The sequence below is a fragment of the Rhinolophus ferrumequinum genome, chromosome 18 (assembly GCF_004115265.2).
Source record: "Rhinolophus ferrumequinum isolate MPI-CBG mRhiFer1 chromosome 18, mRhiFer1_v1.p, whole genome shotgun sequence".
Classification (NCBI taxonomy): domain Eukaryota; kingdom Metazoa; phylum Chordata; class Mammalia; order Chiroptera; family Rhinolophidae; genus Rhinolophus; species Rhinolophus ferrumequinum.
Genome location: NC_046301.1, coordinates 58,315,854 through 58,343,282, shown reverse-complemented (window position 1 = coordinate 58,343,282; position 27,429 = coordinate 58,315,854). Strand labels below are relative to the sequence as shown.

General features: G+C 56.0%; 1 protein-coding gene and 1 pseudogene across 4 annotated transcripts; one reads left to right on the top strand and one right to left on the bottom strand.

Annotated features, from left to right (window-relative positions):
- The first annotated feature begins 7,102 nt into the window (after positions 1 to 7,102).
- Positions 7,103 to 26,555, top strand: NRTN (neurturin). 4 transcript variants are annotated; one of them, XM_033133478.1, is made up of 4 exons: positions 7,103 to 7,229; positions 16,508 to 16,683; positions 19,345 to 19,926; positions 24,583 to 26,555. In XM_033133478.1, the coding sequence occupies exons 2-3, from the start codon at positions 16,515 to 16,517 to the stop codon at positions 19,767 to 19,769; spliced, it is 594 nt and encodes a 197-aa protein (XP_032989369.1). In that variant the 5' UTR covers positions 7,103 to 7,229; positions 16,508 to 16,514; the 3' UTR covers positions 19,770 to 19,926; positions 24,583 to 26,555. The 4 variants fall into 4 exon arrangements, with proteins under 4 accessions (XP_032989369.1, XP_032989373.1, XP_032989371.1 ...); XM_033133482.1 differs by having other exon boundaries at positions 19,345 to 20,127; XM_033133480.1 differs by having other exon boundaries at positions 7,165 to 7,229; positions 16,472 to 16,683.
- Positions 21,933 to 24,585, bottom strand: LOC117037471 (galactoside 3(4)-L-fucosyltransferase-like; annotated as a pseudogene).
- Positions 26,556 to 27,429: the final 874 nt, after the last annotated feature.

Below are 27,429 nucleotides of genomic sequence, written 5' to 3'. Positions count from 1 at the left end.
GCCCTATTATTAACAATATTAATTGCTTATTATTTATTATATTTTAACAGTATAATATTAATTTTTACCAGTAGTCGAGCCATTATTGAGTGCTTACTGTGTACCAGCGAGCCCTTTCCATGCATTAACTCGCGTATTCTTTCTCTGACTTGCATGGAGGGAACAGGCATTCATCACACCTGCACCTGAATCCACAGGCCGCAGGGGTCCCTTGTCCAGGGACTGCCACACCATCCTGAACAGAGAGCAGGGTCTCAGCCTCTCCTCCTGCCTATCCCCCCCGCAGCCTGTCAGTCTGCACGTGCTGCCTACTCTCCCTCCAGTCTCTCCAGGCAGTCCCCTCTCTCGTCATCCTGCCTTCCAGGACTCCTCCCATTCTGCCCCCAACAGCCCCGCCTCCCACAGCTCCTTCTAAAACACAGATCTGTCCATAGCTCTCCCCTGCTCCCATGGCTCCCTACTGCCCCAGCCCTGGACCATGGTCCCCAAGTTCCTGCATGACCCAACCCCTGCTGTCTTCCCCAGCTTCGTCCCTCATCACCCCCCAACTCCCTAAACTCAAACACCAAGTTCATTCCAGACTTCCTATGAGACAGTCTTATCTCCTAGCCTTTGCATATGCTGTTCCCTCTTCCAGAAAGTCTATTCCTTATTCCCAGTCACCTTGCTCATTCCACTCACACTTTAGTTCTCACCTCCTCTTCCTCTGGAAGCCTCTCTGAGGGCCCCTTGCTGGGGATGGGTCCAATGCCCCCAACAGGCTCTGCAGCTGCCTGAGGGTCCCCCATCACCACCCTGATCATTCTGAAGCTGCCTAGCCACACACTTGTCTTCCCCACTAAACTGTGAGCCCAGGGAGGTGGGAATTGGGTCTGCCTTGGTCACTCTGTGTCCTCGGCACCCAACACAGGGCCTGGCACACAGTGGGTGCTCAATGAACACTTCCTGAGTGAATACATCTTATCATGGCTGGGGAAACTGAGGCACAGAGGGGGCACTGCTCTAGGGGTTCCACCTTCATTGAGGCTGTGGCAGGGGACTGAAGCCTTCCCGGGGGTCACACTGGAGAGCGTGGGGACATTGAGGAAGGTGTCCTACCGCCCTGAACCAGGCCTGAATCATTCTCCAAAGCAGGAAGGTGACAGGTGGCACTGGGGCCCCTGAGCAGATGGGATGACTGAGGCACCCAAGTGTGGGTGGGGCAGGGCCTGGGGAAGGAGCAGCTGGCGCTCTACTTAGTCACTAGTTCTCTCTCTACCTGTCTCTTTTATTCTTCCTGTTTCTGTACCAGAATGTGTGTGTGGGGGTACTCTTTCTGTATTTTGTTTTCTGTGTGTTCCTCTGTCTCTTTCATACTGTTTCCCTGAGAATAAGACCTAGCCGGACAATCAGCTCTAATGCGTCTTTTGGAGCAAAAATTAATATGAGACCCAGTCTTATTTTAATATAAGACCTGGTATAATATAATATAATATAATATAATATAATATAATATAATATAATATACCAGGTCTTGTATTAATTTTTGCTCCAAAAGACGCATTAGAGCTGATTTTTAGCTAGGTCTTATTTCCGGGGAAACACGGTATGTTTCTCTACATTTCTCTTTCCCTCCATGTCTGCGTCTCATCTCTCTCCACATTTCTCTTCCTCTGTGAGTGTGTCTCTCTCTGCATCTCTCTGTCTCTCTCCCCCTCTATTCCCCCTTCCCCCTCACCCTCTCCTCCATCTCCCCCATGCCCTCTCTCCGTCCCTCTCAGCCAGGCGGGATGGGGTTGGCAGCAACAAGGCAGGTGTGGCCCGGGCTCAGTGCCCACTGCTGCCGGGGCCGCCCCGGATTTGTGGCTGTGCCTCCTTTATCTGGGGCTGCAGCTGCCCCTTATCTTCTGGCTTCAGGACACGAGATCGGGATTAGGGCAGCCCAGGGCCAAGGACATGAGATGGCAGGGCGAGCAGGCGGGCGGGCGGGTGACGAGAGCCAGGTGCCAGGGTGGATGTGCTGCAGGGCTGCTGTGTGTGTGTGTGTGTGTGTGTGTGTGTGTGTGTGTGTGTGTGTGATGGTGTATACACATTTATAGCTGTGACTGCTGAGTATGAATGACTTTGGGGGGTGTCTGTATATAACTGTGTCTGTATGAATGTGTGTCTGTGAGTGTGTTTATGTATCTATGATTTTGTGTGTCTACTGTATGTCTGTGTGTGTGACTGTGTACATATCTGTGGCTTTTGTATGTGTGTCTGTGAGTGTGTAATGGTGTATGCATATTTGCCTCTGTCACTGCTGAATATGAGTGACTTTGGTGTATGTCTGTGTGTCTTTCATATGTCTGTGTGTGTGACAGTGTACACATTTGTGGCTTTTGTGTGTGTGGGGGGGTCTGTGCCTCTGCAAGCTGGGGAAGCTCCTCACCCCGGCCCCCTCAGGTGCCCGCACAACCCCAAGCCCAGCCCCCACCTGGGTCCCTCTGGCCAGCCTGACCCAGAGCCCCAAGGACAGGACCCTCAACCTGTGACCTGTGGCTGTAAATGGCCCTGTAGGGACAGCCGCCAGTCCTGCTTTTCCCATCCTCGCCTGGAACCATCTGGCTCCTTCCTGCCGCCTACAAGCCTCGAGGGCCCCATCCCGGCTGAGGCCAGCCAGCTCCTCCTGTGGCCCCTGAGACCCTTGCTCTGACCCCGGTCGGGAGTGTGTGTCTAGCTGCGTCCCCTGTCAGCATGCTGAGGCCTCTCTCCTTGCTTTTAGCATGGTCCAGCTCAGGGCAAGGTTGAAGGCCACATCAACAGCCCGATGCCTAGTTAGGGGGAGCCTCTTGGAGAGTGATACTACCCACTGCCGAGGCCCTGTGCTGGGCACAAAACAAATGTGGGAGCCATTTCACGGATGGAGAAACTGAGGTCTAGTGAGCTTGGTTACTAGCATGTTGGGGGATAAGGCAATGTTTGGTGTGTGGAGATGGGTAATGCTCCAGCTGGGGATAGTGGAAGGATAGAGGACACAGAAGGCACTGGGCCACCTCCATCCCTGCAGGGCTGGTCCCTGCGGGTCCTGAGGTGTAGCCCTGGGTCCGTGGGGTCTGGACTAGCTCCTGGCACTAAGATGGAAACTTCTCCACCGGCCAAGTCCATGTGTTGGCCAGCAGCCGCCAGCCTCCCACAACCTCCGCCTGGGCCTCCACTCTCGAACAGAACACTTCCCTTGGGAGCAGCGACTGGCCAGGGAGGGCAAGGGGCCAGCCCTGGGGGACAGAGATGGAGGAGTGGCCAGGGGCAGTGGCTGAACATTCTAGAGTCATCCAGCCGCAGGTTTGAGCCTCTTCCTTACTGTGTGACCTTAGGCCAGCATCTTGACCTCTCTGATCCTCGAGTTTCACAGCTGCCAAGTGGGCACAGAGCAGGCTGGGGAGGAGGAGACGTTGCTTGGAGTTACCTGGGGGCGACATCACAGGAGGCTGTGAAGGAGTGGAACTAATTCCTGGGCAGACACCATGGACAGGTGGCAGAGACGGGGATCCAGCCACCCTGGCACTGTCCCACCCTGTCTCGACCTTGACCCCGGGGCCAGCAGGCTTCAGTCAGCCAGAGGAGCCAGGTGTCTGTGGGTGCTCCCTGCTTCTCTCCTCATTTTCTGCACATTGGTGCTCAGGAGAGACCACAGCCCCGAGCCATGGGCTGCACTCTTAGTGTGGGAGGTTCAAGGCTCAGTTCTACCCACCCTGCTCCACAGCAGCCTGTGTGGGACAAGGAAGGTTTAAAAATAAACTATTGTAAATACTTGTGTTTCCTGCATATAGAACCAACCCCTGAGTCCCCTCAGCCTCCTGGGCGGCAGGGCACAGATAGTTCCTTTAGGGGGGTGGGGCTGGAGGCGGGATTGCCCACGTGTTCCCCAGTTTCTGGCGGCAGTGTGAGTCAGCTGGTGTGACAGGGTAACTGTCTGTCACTGCCTGTCCAGGGGGTGACAAAGTGTGTGTGTTGGTGACAGAGAGTGGCTGGGGGTGCTAGGCTGTGTGAGGTGACACACTGGTGTGTGAGGGCATCACACCTGTGTCTCATGTGGCCATATGGGGCTTGCCCTGAGTCGGGCTGGGTCTCTGGGGGCCTGAGTGTAGTGGGTTGTCGTCCACATGTGTTTGTATCCGTGTGTGTATCCCTGAGTATGGCACACACGCCCGCGGTGGAAGGTGGGCACGAGTCTCACCTGTGATGGAAGATGGGCGTGGGTCTTGGTGTCTCCACCTTCTGTCTGCTTTCCTGCCCACCCTAGAGGAAGAACCAAGCCTTTCAAGTCGCTGTTGTCAGGGCAACCATTTTATGAGCGTTCACATGGTGGGCACATGTGCATGTCCTGCTCCCCATGTGTCTGCATGGCCCCGCCCCCAAGACCCCCAGCCATGGGGGGAGGGGGCATAGGCTGTGTGGGGTGAGCAGGAGGCAGCCGAGGGGCAGCTGGTGACAGCTTAATGTGGCTGGCCCGGTGGGGGTGGACTCCCGGCAGGGCTTCGTGTGTGCAGGGGGCTGTGCCTCCCAGATCAGCCCCGTGTGTGTGCACACATGACAGTGTCTCCGTGTTGTTTCCTGTGCGTGTGTGGCTGTGGTGCTCTGAAGAGTGTGTGAATGTCGCGGGTTTTTGTGTGAGCACTGTGTGTGTGCTAGCGTGTGTACCAGCACGAAGCAGCTTGGGAGAGTGTAACGATGTGCCAAGTGTGCATGCGTGTGCACCAGCAACCCTACTCCGCAGCCTGTAGCTACTCTGAGGGGCAGTGGGCTGGCTGATAAGCACGTGAAGGTCATGTGTGTCTGTGTCTCTATAGAACACTGTGCGTGTGTGTGTGTCAGAGGCAGTGTGAGTTTCGTGTGTGTGTGCATGAGTGTGTCTGAATGGGAGGGAAGTTACGGACACCTGCATGAATGTGAGTGTCAGCACCGGAAGGAAGTGGGTGCTGTGACCGATGTGTGTAAGAATGAGGCTTATCTTATAAGGGTGCCCTGGTGTGAGAATGCGCTTGGTGGTAGGTGTGACCCTGCCTGAAGCAAAAGTTTGGGGATCTGTGTGTGAATGGCCATCAGTGCCATGCCATTCCCTCCCTGAGGCTGTGCGTGTCACTGGGAGTGAGCACGTGGCAACACCCATGATGAAGGACACTTGAACATTGCTCGCCACGTGCCTGGCACACGTCCTTATGCTCACTCTCAGTCCTTAGTACAACCCTGTGAGGACCTGCTGATAATACAGATGCAGAAGCTAAGGAATGGAAAGACGAAGTATTGGCCCAAAGCCACACAGAGCACAGACCCCTGTCCTTTCTATTGTGGACTGAAACCCCATAGCTGGGGCGCTGCCACTTCTCTGACCCACGCTCACTCTCATACCACCCCCAAACAAAGTCACATTCCCGCCTACACCCAGCTTGCAAGTGCCCCGCACCGAGTACACACCCAGCCATTCCACGCCCGCATGAGCCGGCGTACAGCGGGTGAGGCTGCCCAATTGTCCCCCGTCAACGTGAACACTGCACAGCAGTGCAAATTGTACAGGTCTCAGGGTGTGTGTGTGTGTGTGTGTGTTTGGGGTGGAGAGTAGGGTTCCAGGAGAGCGCAGTGCTCGTACAAACCCCCGGGCTGCTGGGATCATTTGAATGCAGGCAGCCTGGGTTAGAGTGAGGAGGCTTCAAGAAATCAGGCTGCGGGAGTGATAAACGCGGGCAACCGGCCTCAGGAACGTTGGCGGCGGCTGGGACTGCGCAGGGAGGAGCCTGAGTGCGGGGCCGAGGGCGGGGCTACAAGGAGATGTTTCTCAGTAACTAGGCCGGGGTGGGGCGGGGCCACCGCGGTTCCAGCCCCACCCACCCAGCCCCTCCATCCACCCCAGTCAGTTGGGGCCGCCAGGGGGCGCTTTGGGAACGCCTAGCCCTCCGTAGTGGTCCCAGTGGGTTTAGGCTCTCTGGCTGTTAGGGAGCAGCGTGGGTTCGTGGTGCCCAGGAGGACGCCGTCGGGAGCCATGGGTGGGAAAGGGATCCCCTGCAGGGCTCTGAAGCCAGATTGGCGTGAGCTGCCATTTGATGGGACCATTGTGGACAGCGGGTATGGTCGTTAGTCTTAGGGTATCACTTGCTGTCATAGGGAAAATCTTCGCATTTCAGAAGATTTTCAGAAGGTCCCCGGAATGGCTTTCTCAGGAGGGGCTTCTTTAGCTTTCTGGAAAGAGGACCTGGAGCGGGACTAGGGGGCCCCCAAATCCTCAGTGGGGCGGGGAGATTGTGGGCCGCTGTCACCGTCGTCGGGGGGGAGTATTGTGACTCTTAATTGCACGGTGGATCTGGGGGGGCCGTCTTGGGGCCCTGGATTTACGGAAGATGAGCCGTCTGAGTTCCTGGAGTTGGGATGGGAAACAGCTAATTGAGGGGGCGCTGCTCTGGGAGTTTCCTTAAAGGGCTTCCTCGATGAGGGAACTTCTTGGGGCCTTGCTTTCCGAAAGAGGACCAGGCAGGACCCGGGGGTCTGATAGTAAGGCCAGATCCTCAGTGCAGTGGTGGGAGCTGAGTGGCGCTGAGTGGCGTCGGGGCGCTGTGGCTCTTATCCTAGGAGGGCCCCTTGGGGAGGAGGAGTCTTGGGGCCCCCGCTTTCCCACTGGAGCGCCGCAGGCTTCTCCCGGCCGGGGGAGATAGCCGTCTAGGGGGGCGCTGTGGCCCCGGCACCCCTGCCACCTGCGCTTCTCCTGCCCCCTCGGGCGGGGGCGGGGCGGGGGCGGCTCCCGTCCCGGGAAACCCGAGCCACGGCCCTTGGCCCCGCCCTCGGCCCCGCCCCCGGCCCCTCACCGGCGGAGCTGTCTGCGGCGGGAGCGGCCGAGGCGGCGGGAGAGCGCGCCGTGGAGCCGCTCGGAGACCCGGGCCCCTCGCGCTACCGCTCCGGAGACCCGCGCCGCGCTCCGAGGCCGCCCGCGCCGTCCGTTGCCCTCCGCGCCCTCCGAGTCGCCGGCGGTCCAGGGCACCCCCAGCCCCCGACCCCGCCCGACAGGCATGGCCACAGCCCGCCGCTGAGCGAACCCCGGGGGACCCCATGGGCCGGCCCGCGCCGCGTCCCCACCGCGGCCGCCCCCTCCGGCCCGGGCTCCCCCGGGTGCCGCGGGCCCAGGCGGCCCGGATGGCGGTCGCGGCGGCAGGGGCAGGGGCTGGGGCCGGCGCGGGTGGCAGGCGCCACCGCCACTGACGGGTAGTCTGGCGCCCTAGCAGGTAAGCAAGGGCGAGTGGAGGGGCCCACAGGGTTTGGGGTGGGGGCAGGATCAGCCCCATGAACGGAGGCCTGGGGGCATTCCAGGGACTCGGGGTAGACCAGATTTTCTCCTTGAGCTGAGAACCGGCGCGCGTATGGGATCAACTGGCGACAGGTCCGCGTGTGTCGGAGAGCGGGGTGGGAAGGGCGATCTTAAGCTCCTTTTCAAGTCAGGATCTGTAATGGGGGGGGGGTTCCCTGTCCGACGGGGCGGGCGCGCCTCTGACTCTTCCGACCGCCATGTGTGCGTCTGAAGAAGGGTGGGAGCGAGGGAGGGCAGCCGGAATCCTCTCCGCAGCCTCTAGGAGGGCGAGCCCCAGAGACCCCTTTTGCCTTGTGGTCTACGAAGGGCCTTGGGGGGCATCCAGACCCCGCAGACCCCGGGCGGGGAGCTGCCGTCGCGGCCCAGCTGCGCGCAGAAGTAAACATCTGTCAGTGGCGCGTTCCAGCCGCGTTCCCTGCGCGCCGCCGCCGCCGCCGCCGGGGACACGGTGTCCTCCGGTAAGGGCCTGGCTCTCTTGGCTCCTGGAGCCGCCTGTTCAGCCACAAGAGGGCGCGAAACCCTTTTCTTTGGGGGGGTCCCTTAAGGGCAAAACCCGGATTTGAAGGAGTGGGGGCTGTGCCTCACTTTCTTGCTTTGAAAAAGAGGCATTCTCTTGCTCAGGATAGTCTCAAAATTCTCCCAGTTGGTGCGGTTTGGGGATTAGGGGTCATCAGGCCGAGGGGCTTGCAAACAGTGGGCAGATTTGGCCTGGGATTGGAGAGGGAAATGGCCCCTCTAGAGACTGCTGTCACTGTTGTCCCCTCCCCAGGAAGCACCTGTATGTACTGTGGTGCCACTGGCCCTGCTCAGTGGGCCTGTGGTTACCTTCAAGGCTGGGCCACCAGCCCAGATCCAGGGAGCAGGGCCAGGGACCTGAGTTGGGGCGCCGGAGGCTGGACCCCTGACTTTCCTCATTCCTGCCTGCCCTCCCTGCCCTCTCCCTGCCCAACATCCTTCTCTCTGTGTTCCATGACACTCTTTGTCTGTCTCCAAGCGCCCGGGGCTGAGGAAGCCCCAATGGGGCGTGACTGGTCTAGGCGGATGTCAGCAGAGGGAAGACTCCTGGCTTTGCCAGCTTCTCCCCACCCCCAGCCCCTTGCTTTGGGGCCCTTTGGACACCCCTCCCAAACCTTGGACTCCTGAGATTCAGGTTTCCAAAGCCACTGCTGGGCCTTCCAGCCCATCCTCAATCAGCTGCAAAGAGCTAGTTCTAGGGGTGCGGAGAAGAAAACCAAACATTGTTCCTCTGCAGCGGGGCACTGTCTGAAATTCCACCATTAGCGCTTGTCCCTCAAATTTCAGGCCTCAGTTTTCAGGGAGGGAACAGAGGCTATAAAGAGTCTAGGGCAGGAGAAGGAACCAAACAGTTTACAGCCAGGCACAAGCACACAATCAAAAGATTGTTTCAACAAATGTTTGTTGGATAGCAATGGTAGTACTGCCTGTTTGGTATCAAGGCTCCTGAGCCCTGTCCTTCAAGGGCGACAGACTTAGACCCAGGGTGGAGGCCAGAGTGAAGAACAAAGGCTCTACCTAAGGGTACAGTGGTCAAGGAAAACTTCCTGGGGAGGCTCATTGGAGCTAGGGCTGTGAAGGATGAGTAGGAGTTTTCTGAGTGGGAAAAGAAAGGGCATTCCAGGTGGCAGAAAATGCACAGGCAAAGATCTGGAAGCAGGAAAGAATAGGATGGCTGGCTGTGGTAAATCCAGGGTGCCAAGGTGAGTATAGGTAGGAGAGACTGTTCTGAAACTTTGTCAGAGGGAGCAATGGGCTGGGGCATTCCAGGGCAGATTCCTGGAGGTGGAAACTGGAAATACAGAGGAGAGAGGAATGGGTCTTTAACTCATCTGGTGTCACTTGTCCTGGCCGTCTTTGCTGAGGGACTGTGGGAGTCCTCTGCTGATAGATTTTTCCTGGTCCCAAAAGGTGGGGCAGAGGACCTTTAGCAAGTAAGAAATTAGAGGAGGGGCCCCCACTGGCAGCAGAGGGATGTCACTTCCCAGTTGGTGAAACAGGCCCAGAGGGAGGACACCATTGGTACCTAAATAGCTCAATGTTTTCTGGGACCTGAGGCAACATTTGAACGTGGGGAGATGGAAGAGGTGACTCAGGTACCCTGGTTCCCAGGAAACCAGTGTTAGGGTTTGAGCTGGACCTGGGGTCTGTGCCTTGGTTTCCCTTTCTGTCAAACGGCCAGCTTTGTGTGGTGTTGTCCTGGCAACTCCCAGAGGACCCACATCCCTCACACCACCCTCTGGGCCCCATGCCAGCTGCTCAGCTATGCCAGGCCTCATTAGGCTGATCCTGTTATCCTGTTATCCCACCCCAGGGAGCCCTCTCCCGCCCACCCAGATGCCTGCAGGGCCAGGCCCAGACCGGCCTTGTGTGGTCAAGGTGGGAATTTTACGGGCCAGCCGCAGAAATCCCGGCCAGAAACTGTGGATCTGAAAAACTGGTGGACCTGCCACACACACACACACACACACACACACACACACACACACACACTCTCCAGCCCAGCCTCCCCAAGGCTACGCCTGTGCAGTGGCGGCTGCAGGAAGAGGGTTCCAGGCACTGATGGGGAATGGAGGACTGACCCTGCAAGTGACCTCTCCTACCTCTCCTCGTACTGTCCCTGGCTCTGTTGCTCCCATCACATGTCACATGGGTCACCTTGAACAGGCACAGTCCTGCCTCCTTGCCTTTGCTCCTGCAGTTCCCTCCACCTAGAATGCTCTCTCCAGAGCTTCCCTTGGTCTCAGCTCAAATGCTGCCTCCTCTGAGAAGCACTCCTTGGCCGCTCAACCTCAAAACAGCCCCAGTCACTATTGCTTCACCTCATTTTATTTTGTTGTTGTTTTTGCACTGTCAACATCTAAATTACCATATTCATTTCTTATTTATCATCCCTTTCTCTGATTGGGCAATGAGTTGGCAAGGGCGGGGCCCAGGTTGGCCTTGCCATCCTGAGTTCTGTGCCTGGCCCAGCACACAGTAGGTGCTCAATAAGTATTTGCTGAGTTAATGTGTTGAGGGCAGAGCCCAGCCTGCTGTCTGGGCTTTCTGCCTTCTGGTCCTTTATTTACCTGCTAGTTCTGCTCTGCTATATTGTCTTTGAGGAAACCTCTTACTTCCCTGGAGCTTAGCCCCACTTTCCCGGCAAACAGCAGAGCCTATCACACCCTCCCTGGACCTCTCCTCCCCCTTGGCATTACTCAGAATCCAAGGGTTGTGGAGGCATTTAGAGAAAAAGTCTGCAGTCAGACCCAGGTTCAACCACAGCTCAGCCACTTGTTTGAGCAAGTCACTCTACCTCTCCAAGCCTCAGTTTCCCTGTGTGGAAAACGGGGCTAATAATAACATCTTTCCCGGGGACGGGGGGGAGAATTAAACATGCAGAAAGCACTTAGCACAGTGCTTGGCACTAAGTAAATGGAATAGCCAATATTTCCAGGTGTTAAAGTTACTGTTGTTATTGTTACAGAGGCCATATGGTATAGTGGTTAATAATGTGGAGGTGGGGGTGTTGGGCCTGTGGTTTTGAGGGATGAGTAGGTGTTTGCCAAACCACTTGAATTCAAATCTCAGCTTGGCCATTTACTCTCTGTTTGACCCTGAGCAAGTCACTTCACTTCTTTGGACCTCAGTTTTCCCATCTACAAAATGGGGATAAAATAGTCTATAGCTTGCTATGAGTCATACACCAGTGGTGTTATTCGCTAGGGCTAGTATTAGCTATTATTATTTTCCTATTACAACCAGCACAGTTGTCCCCAGAAGGCACTCTGTCTGTTCAGCACTCAGCTGCACTTTGGTGAAGATAGACCCAGTGCCGCTTAAGACAAGCTCGGGAGCTGAGACTTGCTTCTCAGAGTATCAGGGAGCCAGCGATGGTGCTAGTGGTTGGGCAGCAGGCAGCTTCTGGGTTGGGGGAAGAAGAGGAGAGGCCAGGCCCCCACTTCTGGCCAAGCCTGGAAGGGTCGGAGGGGGGTGTCTCTGTGCCCCGCCATGAGGCTGTCCCACAGGCTGGCCCCTGGCCCATGCAGATGTGGCATCAGAACCAGCTGTGCTAGCCAGATGTTCCTGGTTTACCCCCAGATGTGCGTCGCCAGCTTACGGCTGCCCTGGTCTCCCTGTCCCCACCATGGGGTGGGGCTGGGTTCTGGGGCCCTCCAACGGAGGGGGGCACATTTTTGTGGGCTGTGGAATTTGTTTCTTGTTTTGCAGAACCATTGAATCTTTCCTTGAGAGAGGCCCAGGGCCCGCCTGTCATGGGGCCTCAGTTTCCCCCATCAGTGGAACCCCAGGGAACCCCCATCAGTGGAACCCCAGGAAGCCCCTGGGGGAAAGGAAATAAGTAGGGCTGCCCTAGGAACAGGCCCAGCTACCAGCCCTGGGGCTATCAGCACTGATGGGGGAAACAGAGGCATGGGTGTGCAAGCACATGTGTCTGAGGGCCGGGCTCAGCAGCTGCCATCAGCCTGCTCTGCAGGACTTCACTGAATTAAATGGCCCTGCAAATGATGGAGGGTATCCTGGGCAGTCTGTTGTTCAGATGGGGAAACTGAGGCTCAGAGAAGGGGAGGAGCACATGTTACCCCACCAGGAAGAGGCAGGGCAGGAAGTCAAACTCAGTTGTTTAGAACCCACGTGCTGCAGCATTCACAGACACACGCCCTTCCTTGAGTGTGCAGGCCACCCCCACGTCTTCCCATGTGGCTTCACAGTCTGGCTTGCTCTGCCCATGGGCAGTGATGACAGCCCCACCAGCCACCCAGTCAAGCTCTCTCGTGCCCGCCCTAGCATTCCCACGGTGCTGGGCGGCCCCCTTCAGAGACTTCCTGAAGGTGGGTAGACCAGGTGACGGGACCAGGACATGTTGAGTGAGGTGGAGAGGAAGGAGAAGGGTACGCATGCAGGAAGGCACCACACAGCAAAAGTGTGGAGACTGGGCAGCTGCAGCCAGCTCAGGCCTCTGTGAACAGAATGATTGCGATAATCCAGCCCAACCTGCCTCTCCAGAAACCCACAGTCCAGAAAAGACAGACGTGGACATAGACACCATGCTGTAGGACTGGGCAAGAAAGAAGGACCTGTGGCCAGGGTGCTAAGATAGGGAGCAGTGAACGCTTCCTACAGGAGAGGCTTTAGGGGCTTTGAAGGATGAGTAGGAGTTTGCCCAATGGGCAGGTCCCAATTCCAGACTTCCCCCCACTAGAGGGATGAATGGATCGAGGGAGGAGGAGTCCCCTCTTGTTTTTCCTCTCCCTGGGAACAAGCATGCAGCAGGTGCCTTCCTGAGGCCAGGAGCTCTTCAGGACAGAGGTTGTTAACCTTGGGAACAGGTATGCCTGGTGGGTGTCCCCTGGGAAGCTTTGTGGAAAGGTGGAGCCCCAGGGCGTTTCCTAGGTACCAGGATAATGAGCAGCATTTCTTGGCACCACCAAGGAAGCTGCCAGAAACACCTACACACCCTCACCCTGACTGTCTGCTCTTTGGATGATTGGAAAGATCTGCCTGGCTGTGTGACTTCAAGCTATTCATCACCCCTTTCTGAGCCTCAGTTTCCCCTCCCTCTCCGCCCTAGCCCTGGGGATTCTGTGGCCTCTAGCTAGAGGTGGAGGTCTGCCCTTGATCCCTCTTGCTGCAATTCAGACTGGCATGGCCTCCAAGAAGGGAGAATGCTCCCTCGCCCCGGCAGTGAGGACTCTCCAGGGTCTGGACATTGTCTGAGGGCTGGGAAGGGACCCCTGGCCAGGCCCTGTCTGAGATGCCGGCAGGTGTGGACCTGGGCCAGACACCAGTGGTCAGGGTAGGGCAGTTCTCTCCTGGGTCATTCTGCCTCCTCTGCTTCCACTCCCCTTGCTCTCAGCCCACCGTGTCTATGCCGCTCGTAGTTCCTCCGGGATCTGTGCAGCCAAGGGCCCAACAGCACTTGGGGTGTGTTCACATGTGTGCCCCCGTGTGTGTGAACATGTAGCCAAAATGCGGGTGTCACACCAGTGTGTGAACATGGTTGTGTTCAAACGGGATCGTGTTTGAGTACAGTGTAAAATGCCCAAGTATGAAAGTGTGTGAGTGTGTAAAACATACTAGCATAGGCACGTGGTAGTGTTCATGTGTGCAAGTGTCAAATGCATGAGTATAAACATGCTCAAGTGTGTGAGTGCAAATCACTGGTGTGTGTGGTAATGTTCAAGTTGGTGGGTGTGATAAAAGTTGAGTGTGTGGGTGTAATCACGTTTGTGTGAGAACTCCCAAGTGTGTGTCATAGTGTTCAAGTGGGTGACGGTGAGGGTTTCAGTGTGTGTGAAAAAGTCCAAATGCATGATTATATGAAAATACTTAGTATAAATGGGATAGTGTTTGAGCGTGTGAGTGTGGGAACACCCAAGTGTGTGAATGGGATACAGTGTGTGTAAGCGTGAGAATGCTGGGTGTTAGTGAGTATGAGCCCCAAGTGCACTGGGAGAGAAGCCACTCCCCCCAGTCTAGAGTCCCCGTGACACACGCACACCTGGTCCCTCCCCTGTGCCCTCCGCCACACCCTCAGCACCCCCTCCCGATCAGGTCCGTGCCAGAGACAAACCAGTTGGGTGACCCCCTTACAGAAAGGCCCATTGTTAACCAACACGCTTATCAGCTGGCTTGCTGGGCCCCCTCCACTGTCAGCCCCCCTGCTTTCCTGCCCCCCATCGGAGCTGGAGGACGGGGTCTGCTGTTCCAAGGCCACCGGGAGCTCCTGTGGCCAGGCCATCTCTGAGCTGGTGTCTCATCCACACTTTCAGACCCTCTTAAGCCCTTAGCAGAGACAGAGGGCCACAGCCTGGTACCGTGCAGGGGCCCTGGACCAGCTTACGAGGGAAACCGAGGCACTTAGGTGAGGGCAAGCAGGGTGCTGGGGTCCAGAGAAAGCCATGCCCTCTGAGTCTTGGACCTGGGTGGATTTCCCTGCCCATCACCCCCTCTCGGGTTGAGGCCACCAGAGTTTCAATCTCAGCTCGGTGACCTTGGGTAAGTCACGTCACTACTCTGGGCCTCAGTTTCCCCATGTGTAAAATGAGAATAAGGACTCCTGTGAGGTTGAAATGACAATATGTGTTGAGTTTGTAGAAGGGGATCTGGCATAAAATAGGTGCTCATTAAGAATAAAGGGGGGGGATTTGGGCACCTGCGAAATGTAGGGCTTACCTCTGTTTGTTGCACAAACTTGAGAATGAAATATTCTCCCTGCAGCCCACGAGGCCCTGCACAACCTGCCCCCATCACCTCCTTGCCCTCACCTCTTCCTTCCCTTCCCCTCCCTCCCTCCGCTCCAGCTACCAGGGCCTCCCCTTTCCTTCAACAAGCCAGACCTTTGCACACACTGTGCTCTCAGATGTCCAGGCCGGCCCAGTGTTTGATTACAGGCCCCTAAGTCCAGGAGCTCATTCTCTACCACCACCACCAGTAATAAAAATTGTGATATCGAAGAGTGGCAAGTCCTCTGGGTGACTCCACAGCATTTGCTCCCAAGCACAGCCCAGGTGTGCAGCGTGTGTCGTGGCAAAAAACCCAGGCTCGAATCCCAGGTCCTTGTCTAGCTAAGTGCCCTTGAACAAGCCCCTCCCTGTCCGTTGTGTGCCTCGGTTTTCCCAGCTGTAAAATGGAGACATTGTGCCTCTCTCGTGGGCGTAGCACCGGGTCTGGTACACAGCAGGCGCTTAATAAATGCCAAATGTTACTGTGTGGTGGGTGTTGGTCCTGTGCCAGTGCATTCATGGGCATTCATGGGCGAGGGAGAGACGCTACGACTAATACACACAGGGCCTGGCCTATGCAAATCGCAGGCAAATAACTGCTCTGCCTAGCCGCAAGCAGCCTGCTCTGCCCGAGTAGCGCGCCTGGGGGCGCCAGGCACCCCGCGGCCGAGCCCAGGCGCTGACCCACGTCCAGCCCGGGCTTTCAGCGCTCCGTGTAAATGTTTACACCGGGCGGGTCGCCAGGCCCCCACGCAGGCCGACACCAGGCAGCCGGTTGGGGGAATGTAAACGCGGGCTGGGGGCCGCCCAGCGGCAGGGAGCTGCTTGGACACGGTGGGGGTGGGAGTGCGCGTGGGTTATTAAACACCTACTGTATGCACTGAGCACGAAGCTCCCAAGCAGTCACAGCACCTAATGGGTGTCCTAATGGGGGATGCTTAGGGACTGCGGTGGGGGTGGGGGCGGGCAGTCAATGAAGGCTTCCTGGGGGAGGCGCCGTCCAAGCTGAAGGGGGAATGGGAATGGGGAGGGAGAGAAGAGTGTTCTGGGTGAAAGGACCGGCTTATACAAAGGCCTGGAAGTGGATCCAGCGCAGCTTTGGCTCATCGCTGCCCATTTCTGGGCATCGGTTTATCTGTCTGAAGAGAAAACCCAGGCTCTGAGAGAGGCAGGAACTCACTCCAAAGGACCTGGATATGTAGGGAACAAAGTCTCAACCCGAGTTCCCGCCTCCCAGACTGTATTCTACCGTGTTTTCCCTAAAATAAGACCTAGCCGGACAACCAGCTCTAAAGTATCTTTTGGAGCAAAAATGAATATAAGATCCGGTCTTATATTACATAAGACCGGCTCTTATATTATAGTAAAATAAGACCGGGTCTCATATTCATTTTTTGCTCCAAAAGATGCATTAGAGCTGGTGTCCGGCTAGGTCTTATTTTAGGGAAAACACAGTAAGCACCAGCTCCTTCACTACCCTCGCTCCACAGTGCCCCCTGCTGGCAATGCCCTCATCTTTCACTCTTCCCCTAAAGTCACTGGGCTGCAGTCACCCAGGCTGGAATTGCCAAGCTTGGTTCAGCCTCAGTACTTTTGCACTGTCTGTTCCCCCTGCCTGTGATGCTGTTCTTTTCTGCCTGGCCAACTCCTACGTTTGTTTAAGTCTCATTCAAGTCTCAACTTTCCTCAATCCTCAGGAAAGCACTCTGGGACCCCCCAGATGAGGGCGGTTCCCCTGTTACCCCTGGCACAGTGCCCACCCCCTCTTTGGCAGCGTTTTTCACAACCATGTTCGGTGGTTCCTTGATGAATCATGTCTGTTATTATTGACCATTAAGCAGGAGTGGTTCAAAATCAGGGGCCCCACTGTGTCCCCAGTGCCTGGCCCAGTGCCCCGTGCCCGTTTGTTGCCTGACAGAGGGAGGCCGTGTGGCTGACCATCCCGTGCCCGCAGGCCGAGGATGCAGCGCTGGAAGGCGGCGGCCTTGGCCTCCGTGCTCTGCAGCTCCGTGCTCTCCATCTGGATGTGTCGGGAAGGCCTGCTCCTCAGCCACCAACTCGGACCCGCGTTAGCCCCGCTGCGCCGGCCACCTCGCACCCTGGACGCCCGGATCGCCCGCCTGGCCCAGTGTAAGCCCTTTCCCCAGTCTTGGGTCAGATACCCCCGACACAGGGGCGGCCATACTGGTGGAATTTCAGGCAGTGGAGCTGGGCCACAGAGGCTTTTTTTAGATGGGGTGAGGGGAGGGTGCAAATCCCCCCAACAGGCTGGCAGGGTGGGGCGCATAGCTCCTGGGAACTGGGGTCTCTCGGCTCAGCTGTCACAAGGAATTAGGCTCTGGCCCTCAGGGGCCAGATGGAGATTAGACTTGGGAACTCGGCCCGGCCCGGTGGCCCTCGCATCGTAGCAGGGGCTGGGGGGAGAGGGAGGCTGGACCTGAGGCCCCAGTGACCTGACTGGGAAGACAGGGTCCAAGAAGAGGAGGAGACAGAGACCTAGAAACGGTTAGATAGAGAAAGGCACAGAGACAGAGAGAGACAAGAGTGGGAGAGACGTGTGGGGAGGGCAGGAAAGTAGAGAAGTGCAAACGCTCATGGGGGCGTAGCCACCCGGTCCAACTCCCCACTCGCCCCTGGAGCCTGCCCTCTGCAGGTTCTGCTTGGGCCCCGACAGCGTGTGCGCGTCCACGCGTGCGCCAGCGCGGGTGGCTGAGGTGTAGGCGCACGCGGGGTGTGTGCATGGCGCCCGCGGGTGGGGGCATGCGTGCTGACCCACACAATCCTTCTTTCTTGTCTTCACAATGGACAAGGGTGGCCTCCGGCATGGGCTTCACTTCCGCCCCCACCGCTTCCCCTAGCAGGCAGCAGTCCTTCCCAGGACACTGGGTCCTAGAAACCTGGGTGGGGCCCCCAAAAGTCAGTGCTCCAGGACCTGGGGGCAAGGCACCAACAGGGTAATTCACCAGGGTGGGTCCCGGCCCATGGCCCATGGGCGGGTGCCTGCTTGCCCTGTATCCTGTCCCTGGGCCCAGTGATACTGGGGGAAGGGAGTGGCCCCTGAGCCTCCAAAGGCCTAATGTTCTAGGCCCCGGGACTAATGTGCTGATGGTAGAATTTCAGGCTTGGGAAGGTGGGGGTGGGGAGCAGATCTCATCTCTTTGCGTTCCAGACCCTGTGCACGTGGCCAGGCCTGCTGGAGGGAGGCAGGGACAGATACACTAAAAGATTATTCACTGTTTATCTGAAATTCAAATTTAACTGGGCATCTGTATTTCATCTGGCAACCCCCGGAATAACTCTCTAGATGCACATCTTTGGGGTGGGCACGCTAAATGGTGGAATTTTAGGCACCAGAAGTGCGCTAGGCTCGAACCTAACCCCAGAGCAGAGACAGTGCTGGCCATCCCAGTCCTGCCCTGGGCTGTAAGAACTCAAAGGACGCTGGTCAGTCTCCTCCCACTTTGCACCCTCCCAGCCTCAGCCCCAGCCCCGGCAGGGACTCTGCAAACTGCATGGAGCATACAGGGAAACTGAGCCACAGAGCAGGGCCATCACCTGCCTCAAGTTGTACAAGGCTGACAGTGGCAGAACTAGGATCAGATGCTGCCTTTGTCTGCTTTTTGAGATCCCCTGCCGGAACAGACACCCCCCAGGGTGACACACAGCCCCACCCCCTTGGGCCTCCCAGTAAGCTATTTGACAGCCAGGTGCGCCAGCCTTGGGGGCAGGTGGGGGCTACACTCAGGATTTCCTCTCCCCACTACAAGGGTGACTGCAACCTTTCAGGGGCTGGGAGCCCCCTGCCTGCCATTCAAGTGTGCACCTCTCTCCTGGGGCTGCTGAGTACAACAGCTCCTTAAATAAAATCAATCGTTTCCTTGAACATGTTGATGAGATGCTGTAGGAATCTAACTCTTGTTTATATCAGTTAGCCATTGGTAAAATTGGTTTTGTTATTCGTCGTTTCGCCGCAGTTCCAAGAAGCTATGGACAATGTTAAATGAGGACTTATTGTACTGGGGCAGGGCCAGCCTCTTGGGAAATGAAGTTAGGCTATGGGACCCTGGGAATCTGTGACTCCAGGCACCTCCTGGCAACTGTGGGAGAAGAGGGCTGGACTTGGGCCAAACTTGGGCGCTGGATGGAGGCGAGAAGAATGCTGTCTGGGTTTGTCTCTCTCGTTGCCACCTGCTACTGGTGTGGTCTTGGCCCAGTCTCTGATCTTGTGGGTGCCCAGTTTCCTTACCTGTAACATGGGGATGGCCCTGACAATAGCTACTGCCACCCCATGTGGGTTCCCCACACAGGCCTCACACGCAGGCCTCAGTGCCTGCTGCTCCTCTTTTGAAAAGTCCAAACGCCCCGATTTGGGTCTCTGGATGGAAAAACTTGAGTCCCACTGCACAGTGGAGTAGGAGGGTGGGGCCTTATGACAAGCCCAGAAGCTCAGAGAAGACGTGGGGACTTTGGGTGGGGACCTCAGCGTGAGCTAGACACCATATTGCTCAGCTAAAGAATGAGGGAAGCAGCCCTCCAACATCGCTCAGAGTGAGCAGCTCAGTAGAGGGGCAGGGTCCAGAGAGGGGTGTTGGTAGCGCTGGGGGTCTTGCATGGGGGGGGTCTGGATATGCCCACCCATCACCAACCAGAGAGGGTGCATGGGCGGCAATATGGTAGATGCTCTAGCGCCCCAGCTAACCCGCAAGGGACATTTTTTGCAGCGAAACAGCGAGGGGAGGGGACTCCCACCCATTCACTGATCCCCAATCCATTCTTTCCCTCCCCTCGCAGACCGTGCACTGCTGCAGGGAGCCCCAGACGCGGTGGAGCTGCGCGAGCTAACGCCCTGGACCGGGCGGTCGCCGGGTCTGCGCCGTGGGGCGGGGCCCAGACGGCGGCGCGCGCGCGCGCGGTCGGGGACGCGGCCGTGCGGGCTGCACGAACTCGAGGTGCGCGTGAGCGAGCTGGGCCTGGGCTACACGTCGGACGAGACGGTGCTGTTCCGCTACTGCGCAGGCGCGTGCGAGGCGGCCGCGCGCGTCTACGACCTGGGCCTGCGGCGCCTGCGCCAGCGGCGGCGCGTGCGGCGGGAGCGGGTGCGCGCTCAGCCCTGCTGCCGCCCGACGGCCTACGAGGACGAAGTGTCCTTCCTGGACGTGCACAGCCGCTACCACACAGTGCACGAGCTGTCGGCGCGCGAGTGCGCCTGCGTGTGACCCTACCTCACCGGACGCTGGCCAGACGGCGGCCACGCCCCACGCCCCGACGGCACCCCCCACCCCGTGCCGCCAGGCAGACCGCGTGACAGACTGCCCTTGCGCAGAAGATGCCGTCGAGGCCTCGGGACTCTCGCGATAACTGTACAGAGATAAAGTATGGAAAATCGAGCTGGGTTGTGATTCTGGGCACCGGCGGGTATCCACCTATTGGCGAAGCATGAGGGCGTGCGGGGAGTGGCACCATCTCCACTGCGAAAAGGGGGACGGATTAGGGTACCACCTGCAGGATGGTGGGAAGATCCCGTTTGCTTTGGGGGAAAAGGAAAGTAGATGCAGAGAGGGTCCTGTTTCCCAGGTACAAAACGGAAAGGGGGGTGAATGGGGGCAATGTCCGCAGGGCCCGTCCTGTTCCCCCTCCCTGCAGGTCCCTGCGCCCATCCCCAGCGTGTCCCATCCCAAGTCCCAGCAAGATGTGCCTCTGGGGAGGGAAAGTGGAGCCACAATGTGGATGAGGAGACCCAGGTCCAGGTGGTCCCGGGCTCCCTCACCCTCGGGCCCCCACCAGAGTGAACTCTGAGCCACTGTCTTGTTTCACTAGCTAAAAATACACGCGCGCTGTCCATCTCCCTGTGGGGATAGGTCTGGGGCGGGCGCCAGCCCCGTCCAGCCCGAAACCGGCGCCTGTTGGGGCAGAGCCGGTCCCGAGGGATCTAGGTCCTGGGCCCATAAAAGCCCTGGCCGGAGCTCCAAGGGGGGATTTACGACGAGCCCCCGCGGAGGATGGAAAAAGCGCGGCGCGGTGTTTAGATTTGCCCGCGGTGTCACCTTGATGCTTGGCAGGCCCAGTACGGCCAGGGGTGTGCAGTTCCCAGAGCGAGGGATCGGCGGCGGGTCCCACGGTCTGAGGAAGGGCGGGGTGGGAGCGGCGCTGGGCCGGCATATGAAAGAGAGACCAGAGGTGTGGACCCCTCCCTGCCCGCCCCTCATACTGGGGGCTCCCAAGGGAGCTTCCTTTACGGTTGCCCTAGATTGGCCCCTCCCCGCTTTCCCACACGTCTGAGCTCAGGACCACCCTCTAACTACCACATCCTTTCCAGACCCAGTCTACATCCAGCAGCTAGAGGGCTTGAATCAGAAGCTGCCCCCAGGGAGGATCACCTAGCCAGGCAGGAACATCCCCCAGCTCCCTGCTCCCCAGGCCCCAAGTTGCAGCCAGAGAAACTCAAGGCAGCTAACAGGCAGGACTTCCAAGGAGCCCTGAGAGCAGGGCTTGGTAGCCAGGCCCCAGCCCGTGAGTGGTCTGTTTGGAAGGTAGTTTCAGGACCAAGGCTGGCTGGGGTCCCCCTCAGTATTCTGACTCTGAAATGTGGGGTGGTGGAGTCCTCTACTGTTTGGGCTGACAGCCCAGCCATGGTCGGAGTCCCCAGACACTGCTGAAGCCGAGCCTCAGTTTACCCATCCTAGATGTCCCTGAGCCTCAAAGAGGGAAGTTGCTGAGCCCAAGACACACAGTAGGAAAATTGGCCTTGAAGCCTGGGTTTGTGGCCCCTGAAGCTTGGCTGCCTCTGTGTGTGTGTGTGTACCCTCCCTGGGCCTCCTGGGGCCTCAGTCTCCCCCAGATCCAACATCCCAACCACAGGTCTCTGGCTTAGCCCGCCAAAGAATTGAAACGTAAACAGCTGTCTCCGCAGACTCCAGGGCCTGGGGTTCTCAGCAGCACACGTCCCCCCCCCACACACACATACACACACACACATACACACACACACACACGGCACAGAGACTGCCACCCACAAGGGGCTTAGACAGGGTCACACACAGACCCACATCCCACATTTTATACGCTCAGCCATCTGTCACACTTGGAACTGCACCCTCCAAGAGGGGCACCCTCAAAGTCACCACTCATGCAAAAATTAAAAGGACACAGGGTCACGCATTCTGTCACAGCGACGCACAGCCACGCTGATGGTCGTGCTCCAAGCCCCACATGATCACCTGTCACACACACAACGTCACACGCTCCCCCTCTCACCTTCCTTTGCGGGGCAGTCCCTGCCCTTCCTCTCTACCCCACGCGCTGTGTAGAAAGTCCCCCTGACCCAGTGTAGAAAGTCCCCCTGACCCACGTTGACCCCAAGACAGCCTGTTCCTCACTTTCCAGCCCCTCAGGACCATGCCTTACTCTGCCCGAGGGGCTTGACCTTGAGGGGTTTTCTGCTTCTTGACATTTGGGGCCAGGCCATTCTGGGTTTGGGGGGCCATCCTGGACACTGCACACTGCTGAGCAGCATTCCTGAACGCCCCACCACTTTATGCTATCAACCTACCTACAGTTGTGATGATAACAAATGTCCCCAGACATCACCAAGTGTCCCCTAGAGAGCAGAGTCACCCTGGGGTGAGAACCACTCTTCTATGGCAAGGACGGACACAGCCGTTTCCATTAGCACCTTCCCATCCGGAAAATAGTGCCACTATTGCCTTCCTGCCTGCCCCACACGCAGTTACACTAGCAATAAAAATTGTACGCAAATCCACTAGAACTATCACCAGTGGGTGGGACTCTGAAGCCAATTCCCCACGGGGGAGTGCCTTGGTCGGTGAGTTCCCCAGTGGCCAAGGTCCCCAGAAAGTGAGACGCCTCCCCCAGTTGGTGAGGCCCCTGGCAGGTAAGGTCCCCAGAGCCCAGATTCCTGACAGCAGAGGTGCCCAGAAGGTAAAGTCCAGGGAAGTGAGATCTGCAATCCAGCAGGTGAGGTTCCTGAAAGCAGAGGTGGCTGGCAGGGGAGGCCCGAGGCTGCTGGCTCATGTGAAGCCAGAGGCTATGCTGGGCGCCCTCTGGTAGCTGGATTCCTGTGGCAGCTGCCAGCAGGCGTTGCAGAACCTCAGGGCCCCGCTGAAGGAGCAAGGCCGCAGTGCCTCTCCCCAGCAAAGTAACTCAGATAGTGGCGTGGTCCTTGCCCAGCACATACAGGGCCAGCTCCTTGCAGCTCTGAAAGTTGTGGAGGTGGATGAAGGTGTGGGGAGGTAGGAATTGTTTGTAGTTCCTCCCTTGGGGCCCAGGCCTGCACAGCCCAGCACCATGGCATTCTCCCACAGCTTCTCCGTGATGTAGTCTGGGTGCAAGGAATTCTCAAAAGCCAGTTCTCGAAAACTTGTACTGGGACAGCCACTCAGTCATGACTGCCCAGGGCGGCAGCTTATGGGAACACTCGGACATATCCACTCTGAGATGAACTTGAAGCATCTGGTAGTACAGCACTCTGACCAAATCCTCCTTCCCCTTGGACACCACCCAGGCCTCCAGCTCGGTCTTGGCCGGCAGGTTGCCCGTGCATTGGCTGGCTGGGCCATGGGTCAAGCCGGCGTACGGTATGAAGATGTCTGAGTCTCTGTGGTAGGACATGGTGAGATTGAAGTACCCATCCAGGGCCTTCAGCTATGGGTAGTGGCCAGGTGGTCCCACGTTGAACCAGACGCAGCGCTGGCTGAGCGGCCTCAGGGACGGCGGGCAGCTGACCTCTCAGTGACGCATGAGGACTGCGTCCGCGCGAGGGTACACACTGCGACATGCTGCAGTTGATGGTCAGCTGGCACTCAGCTGTGCCGGGGCACAGCTCTGAGCAGCGGGACAGAGCCCGCTTGGGTGTTGAATGGCCACATCCACAGCAGGAGAAGCAGGGGCAAGTGGCGGGGGGCCTCACGATGGCCTGGCAGGGGGGCCCCTGGAAGACACCGGCCCTGCCCACCCATTGGGAACTGTGGTGAGAGAGTCCACTGCAGTGGCCCCCCGACTTAGGGGACCACATGGGCTTGACGTGGGACAGAGATAGGAAAAGAAGCACAGAGCCAAAAGCAGTTGCAACAGAAGCCCAGGGAGATAATGGAGCCAGGGACATCGTGTCTTGACCCACTCTTTGGCCAGAGTAGCTGGGAGGAGAGAGAGTAGAGACAGCGTTATTGATAAAAACAGTAATAACCCACACCGGGGGCACCCATGGGTTACCAAAGTAAGCGTTCATGAGTTCCTGAGGTAGGCACTGTTTTCATTCCTGTTTTACAGATGAGAAAACTGAGGCTAAGTGACTCAGAGAGAGGAAACAGCAGAACTGGAATTCCAACAAGGACAGTCTTTCTCCTAGCCACTAGGCAACATGACCTCTTTACCTGGGGAGGGGTCCCCAGGGAAGGTGGGATAGATCACAACAGCTCTCAGGTCCCACCTTGACACAGACTGTTCCCCAGTCTGGGGAGGAGACAGAGCTGCCTACAAGAGGCTCCCAGTACCCTGGAGTTGAGGCTGAAATCCGGGGCTCCGTCTCAGAAGGGTACAATGAGATTGGGTTTTGAAGGTTGTGTAAGAGCTCACCAGGTGGAGTAGGAGTCAGAGGAAAGGGTGTTTCTGGCAGATGCAATGCAAAGCCCTGGAGGTGAAAGACAGCCTGGTCTGTTTGCTGGGCGAGCAAAGGAAGTGCAAAGATAACCCCTCTGGTTCTGCATGGGGGGCTCCTGGGTATTTAGAGGTCTGACTGATTTCCCTCCATTCTGGGTGCTTCTTGTCCCCGTAGGTGGTCCCAAAGTCCTCCCAGACCCCAGACCCAAACCACTGAGTGGAAATCTACAACCTTGACTCTGCTCCTCTATACTTCCTGCAGCCCTGGAGCCCCCTCCCATTTCACATATGAGAAAACTGAGGCCCAGAGACATGTCTGTCTCTTGCCCAAGTCCACACACCTCAAACCATTATGATCCAGAACCTCAACTCTCCCCTCTTAATGTAACCCCGAACTTCTCTCCCACTTTGCAGGTGGAGCTCAGATCTACAGGCCAGCACTGTCCACTAGAACCTTCTGCGATCAGGGAACTGTTCTACCTCTGCAACCCCAATTCAGGGGCCACCAGCCCGGCATGACTACTGAGCCCTTGAAATGTGGCTGTTGTGTCTGAGGAATGGACTTGTTAATACTCATTTACATTTAAAAACGAATACTCTCTTCTGTAAATTGAAAACAATGTCAAAAGTAAACCAAACCAAAGACGAAGGCTGATTCTCAGTTCAACGAGTGAAAAACTTGTACGTACACGTGGGACGCCTTGGATGTGCAGGTGTGCTGCTTCCACTGCACGTTCTATGGCGTACAGACCCAGCATCTACGGAGAAAACTGACCGTCCTTATTGGGTTGCTGCCATAAAACACATCAGATTTCCAAGGCTTAGGATGAAAAGGAGAGTGTAAAGTATCTCAATCATTTTTATATTGCGCACACATCGAGCAATACTAGTTTGAATCTATTGGGTTAAAGAAAGTATATTATTAAAATTAATTTCACCTGTGTCTTTTACATTTTTTAAAATGTGGCTACTAGAAAAATATTAACTATATGTGGGGCTTGCATTGTATTTCTTTTTTTTCCCTATATTATATTATTGCAAATATAATGTGTATATATTCCTTTATTTATATATGGAGACAGAAAGAGAGAGAGAGACCAACCAATCTACTGGCTCTGTTTCTCTGGAGAACCCTAACTGATACAGCATGTTAAGATTAAGGCAAATAAATACAAGCATACAGGGAAACTCTGGAAAAGTAGACTTGGGGGCTGGCCCGGTGGCTCAGGTGGTTAGAGCTCCATGCTCCTAACTCCAAAGGCTGCCGGTTCGATTCCCACATGGGCCAGTCTGCCAGTCTGCATTGTATTTCTATTGGACAGCATGTGTTGCTCTAGAATTCCTATGAAAGGGAAACTAGTGATATGAATTGTAGTTTAAATGCACGACCCTCAGAACACACCCCCGACTTAAGTGGTGCATGACTATAGTTTGGTCTAAACCTACGCTGTCCAATATGGGAGCCCTAGCCTCACACGGCTACTGACACTTGTCATGTGACTAATACAACAGAGGAACTGAAGTGTAAATGTTATTAAATTTCAAATGTAAGTTTTAAAACTGGACTGCATAAAAATTTTTTAAATTAAGTACAACTTCACTGTTCGGGTAGGAACCCATTTCACTGTAGTCATTGAAAGTCCAGTGTCCAAACTGATGTACTTACAGTATAAAATATACTCCCGATTGCCAAGACTTCATACGAAAAAAAAAAAGTAAAATATCTCATAAGTAATCTTCTATATTGATTATATATTGAGATAATGCTTTGGATGTATTAGGTGAAACAAAATAGATCATTAATTTTACCGGTAGCTTTCTATACTTTTTAATGTGGCTGCTAGAAAATCGAAATTACATATGTGTAAGAAAACAGTTTGACAGGCTCCTCAAAAAGCTAAACATAGAATGACCATTTCGCCCAGCAGCTCCGCTCCGAGCTATGCACCAAGGGGCACTTCTATACATACTGACACACCCGTGCTCACAGCAGCGTTCACAGAGGCCAAAAGTTGCAAACACCCCAGGTGTCCATCAGCAGCGATAGATAAATGTAATGTGGTTCATCCAGACAGTGGAATATTATTCAGTCTTAAGGAGGAAGTCTATCCTGACACCTGCTACAATGTACATGACCCCTGAGGACATGATGCTGAGTGAAATAAGCCAGACACAGAAGGACAAACATGGTGTGATTCCTTTATATGAATAGGTGGATTCATAGGGACAGGCAGTGTATTAGAGGTTATGGGGCTGGGAAGGGTTGAAAGGTGAATGAGGAGGTTTTGCTTACTGAGTACAGAGCTTCTGTTTGGGGTGATAAAAAAGATTTTGGAAATAGATAGCAGTGATGGTGGCACACCACTGTGAATTACTTAACGCTACTGAACTGCACATATAAACATAGTTAAAACGGCAAATTTTGTCATATATATTTGGCCACAATTAAAAAAATAATGTAATACGGCAAAAGCCATTGAATTGTATGATTTAAACGGGTGAACGGTGTGGGATGTGAATTATATCTCAATGAAGCTGTTTTCAAACCTGATGTCGGAGGCTGGCAATCTCCTATTGGGCACAGCTGGTGTGACCCTCCAAGTGCAGAGAGGAGGACGTGGCATGTGGCCTTGCGTGGTAAAAAGGGAGCAGAATGTGGAATGACATGTTCACAGCAACGTTTCTGGAAAGAGACCCAAAAGACAGGCCTGTGGGGAGACAGCTCAAGGCAGGAGGAAGAAGACTGAACTCAGACCACCTGCTACACACCACAGCTGGGCTTTTGGGCTGGCACATAGAAATGGAATTAAAATAAATATAGTTTCTCCTTTTTAGTATGGGCCCTGGGTTCATGGCAGCTCCTCCTAGGAGACATAGAAGCCCTTGGCAGTGACCTTGAGGAGCACAGACTTGGGGTGGGAGGAGGCCAGCGCTGAGATCCCACCCAAGTTGAACCCAAAATATTGGTTTCTAGAAAAGGCCTGAAAAATGCCATGGTAGTGAGGCACCACAAATATCAGATTAAAAAACCAAAAAAACAAACAAACCAAAAACCCCACTGCATCCCAAGTCCTCTTTTTCCCACCGGACACAGGTGGGGAGAACCCAAACTTGGGAAAGATGAGGTCTAGGCTGCCGGGGAGGGCCAGGAAGCAGAGGGGTTCCTAGTCCACGACTTTGCCAGACAAACGCTCAGTTCCTCCTGGTTTGGCAAGTCAGTCGGAATTTCCCACACCCCACTCCCCCTCTGCTCTACCTGGG

Coding starts and splice junctions, on each gene's coding strand:
- NRTN (XM_033133478.1), top strand. CDS start 16,515: ATGCAGCGCTGGAAGGCGGCGGCCTTGGCCTCCGTGCTCTGCAGCTCC. Junction 16,684..19,344: donor GATCGCCCGCCTGGCCCAGT/GTAAGCCCTTTC, acceptor CTCCCCTCGCAG/ACCGTGCACTGCTGCAGGGA.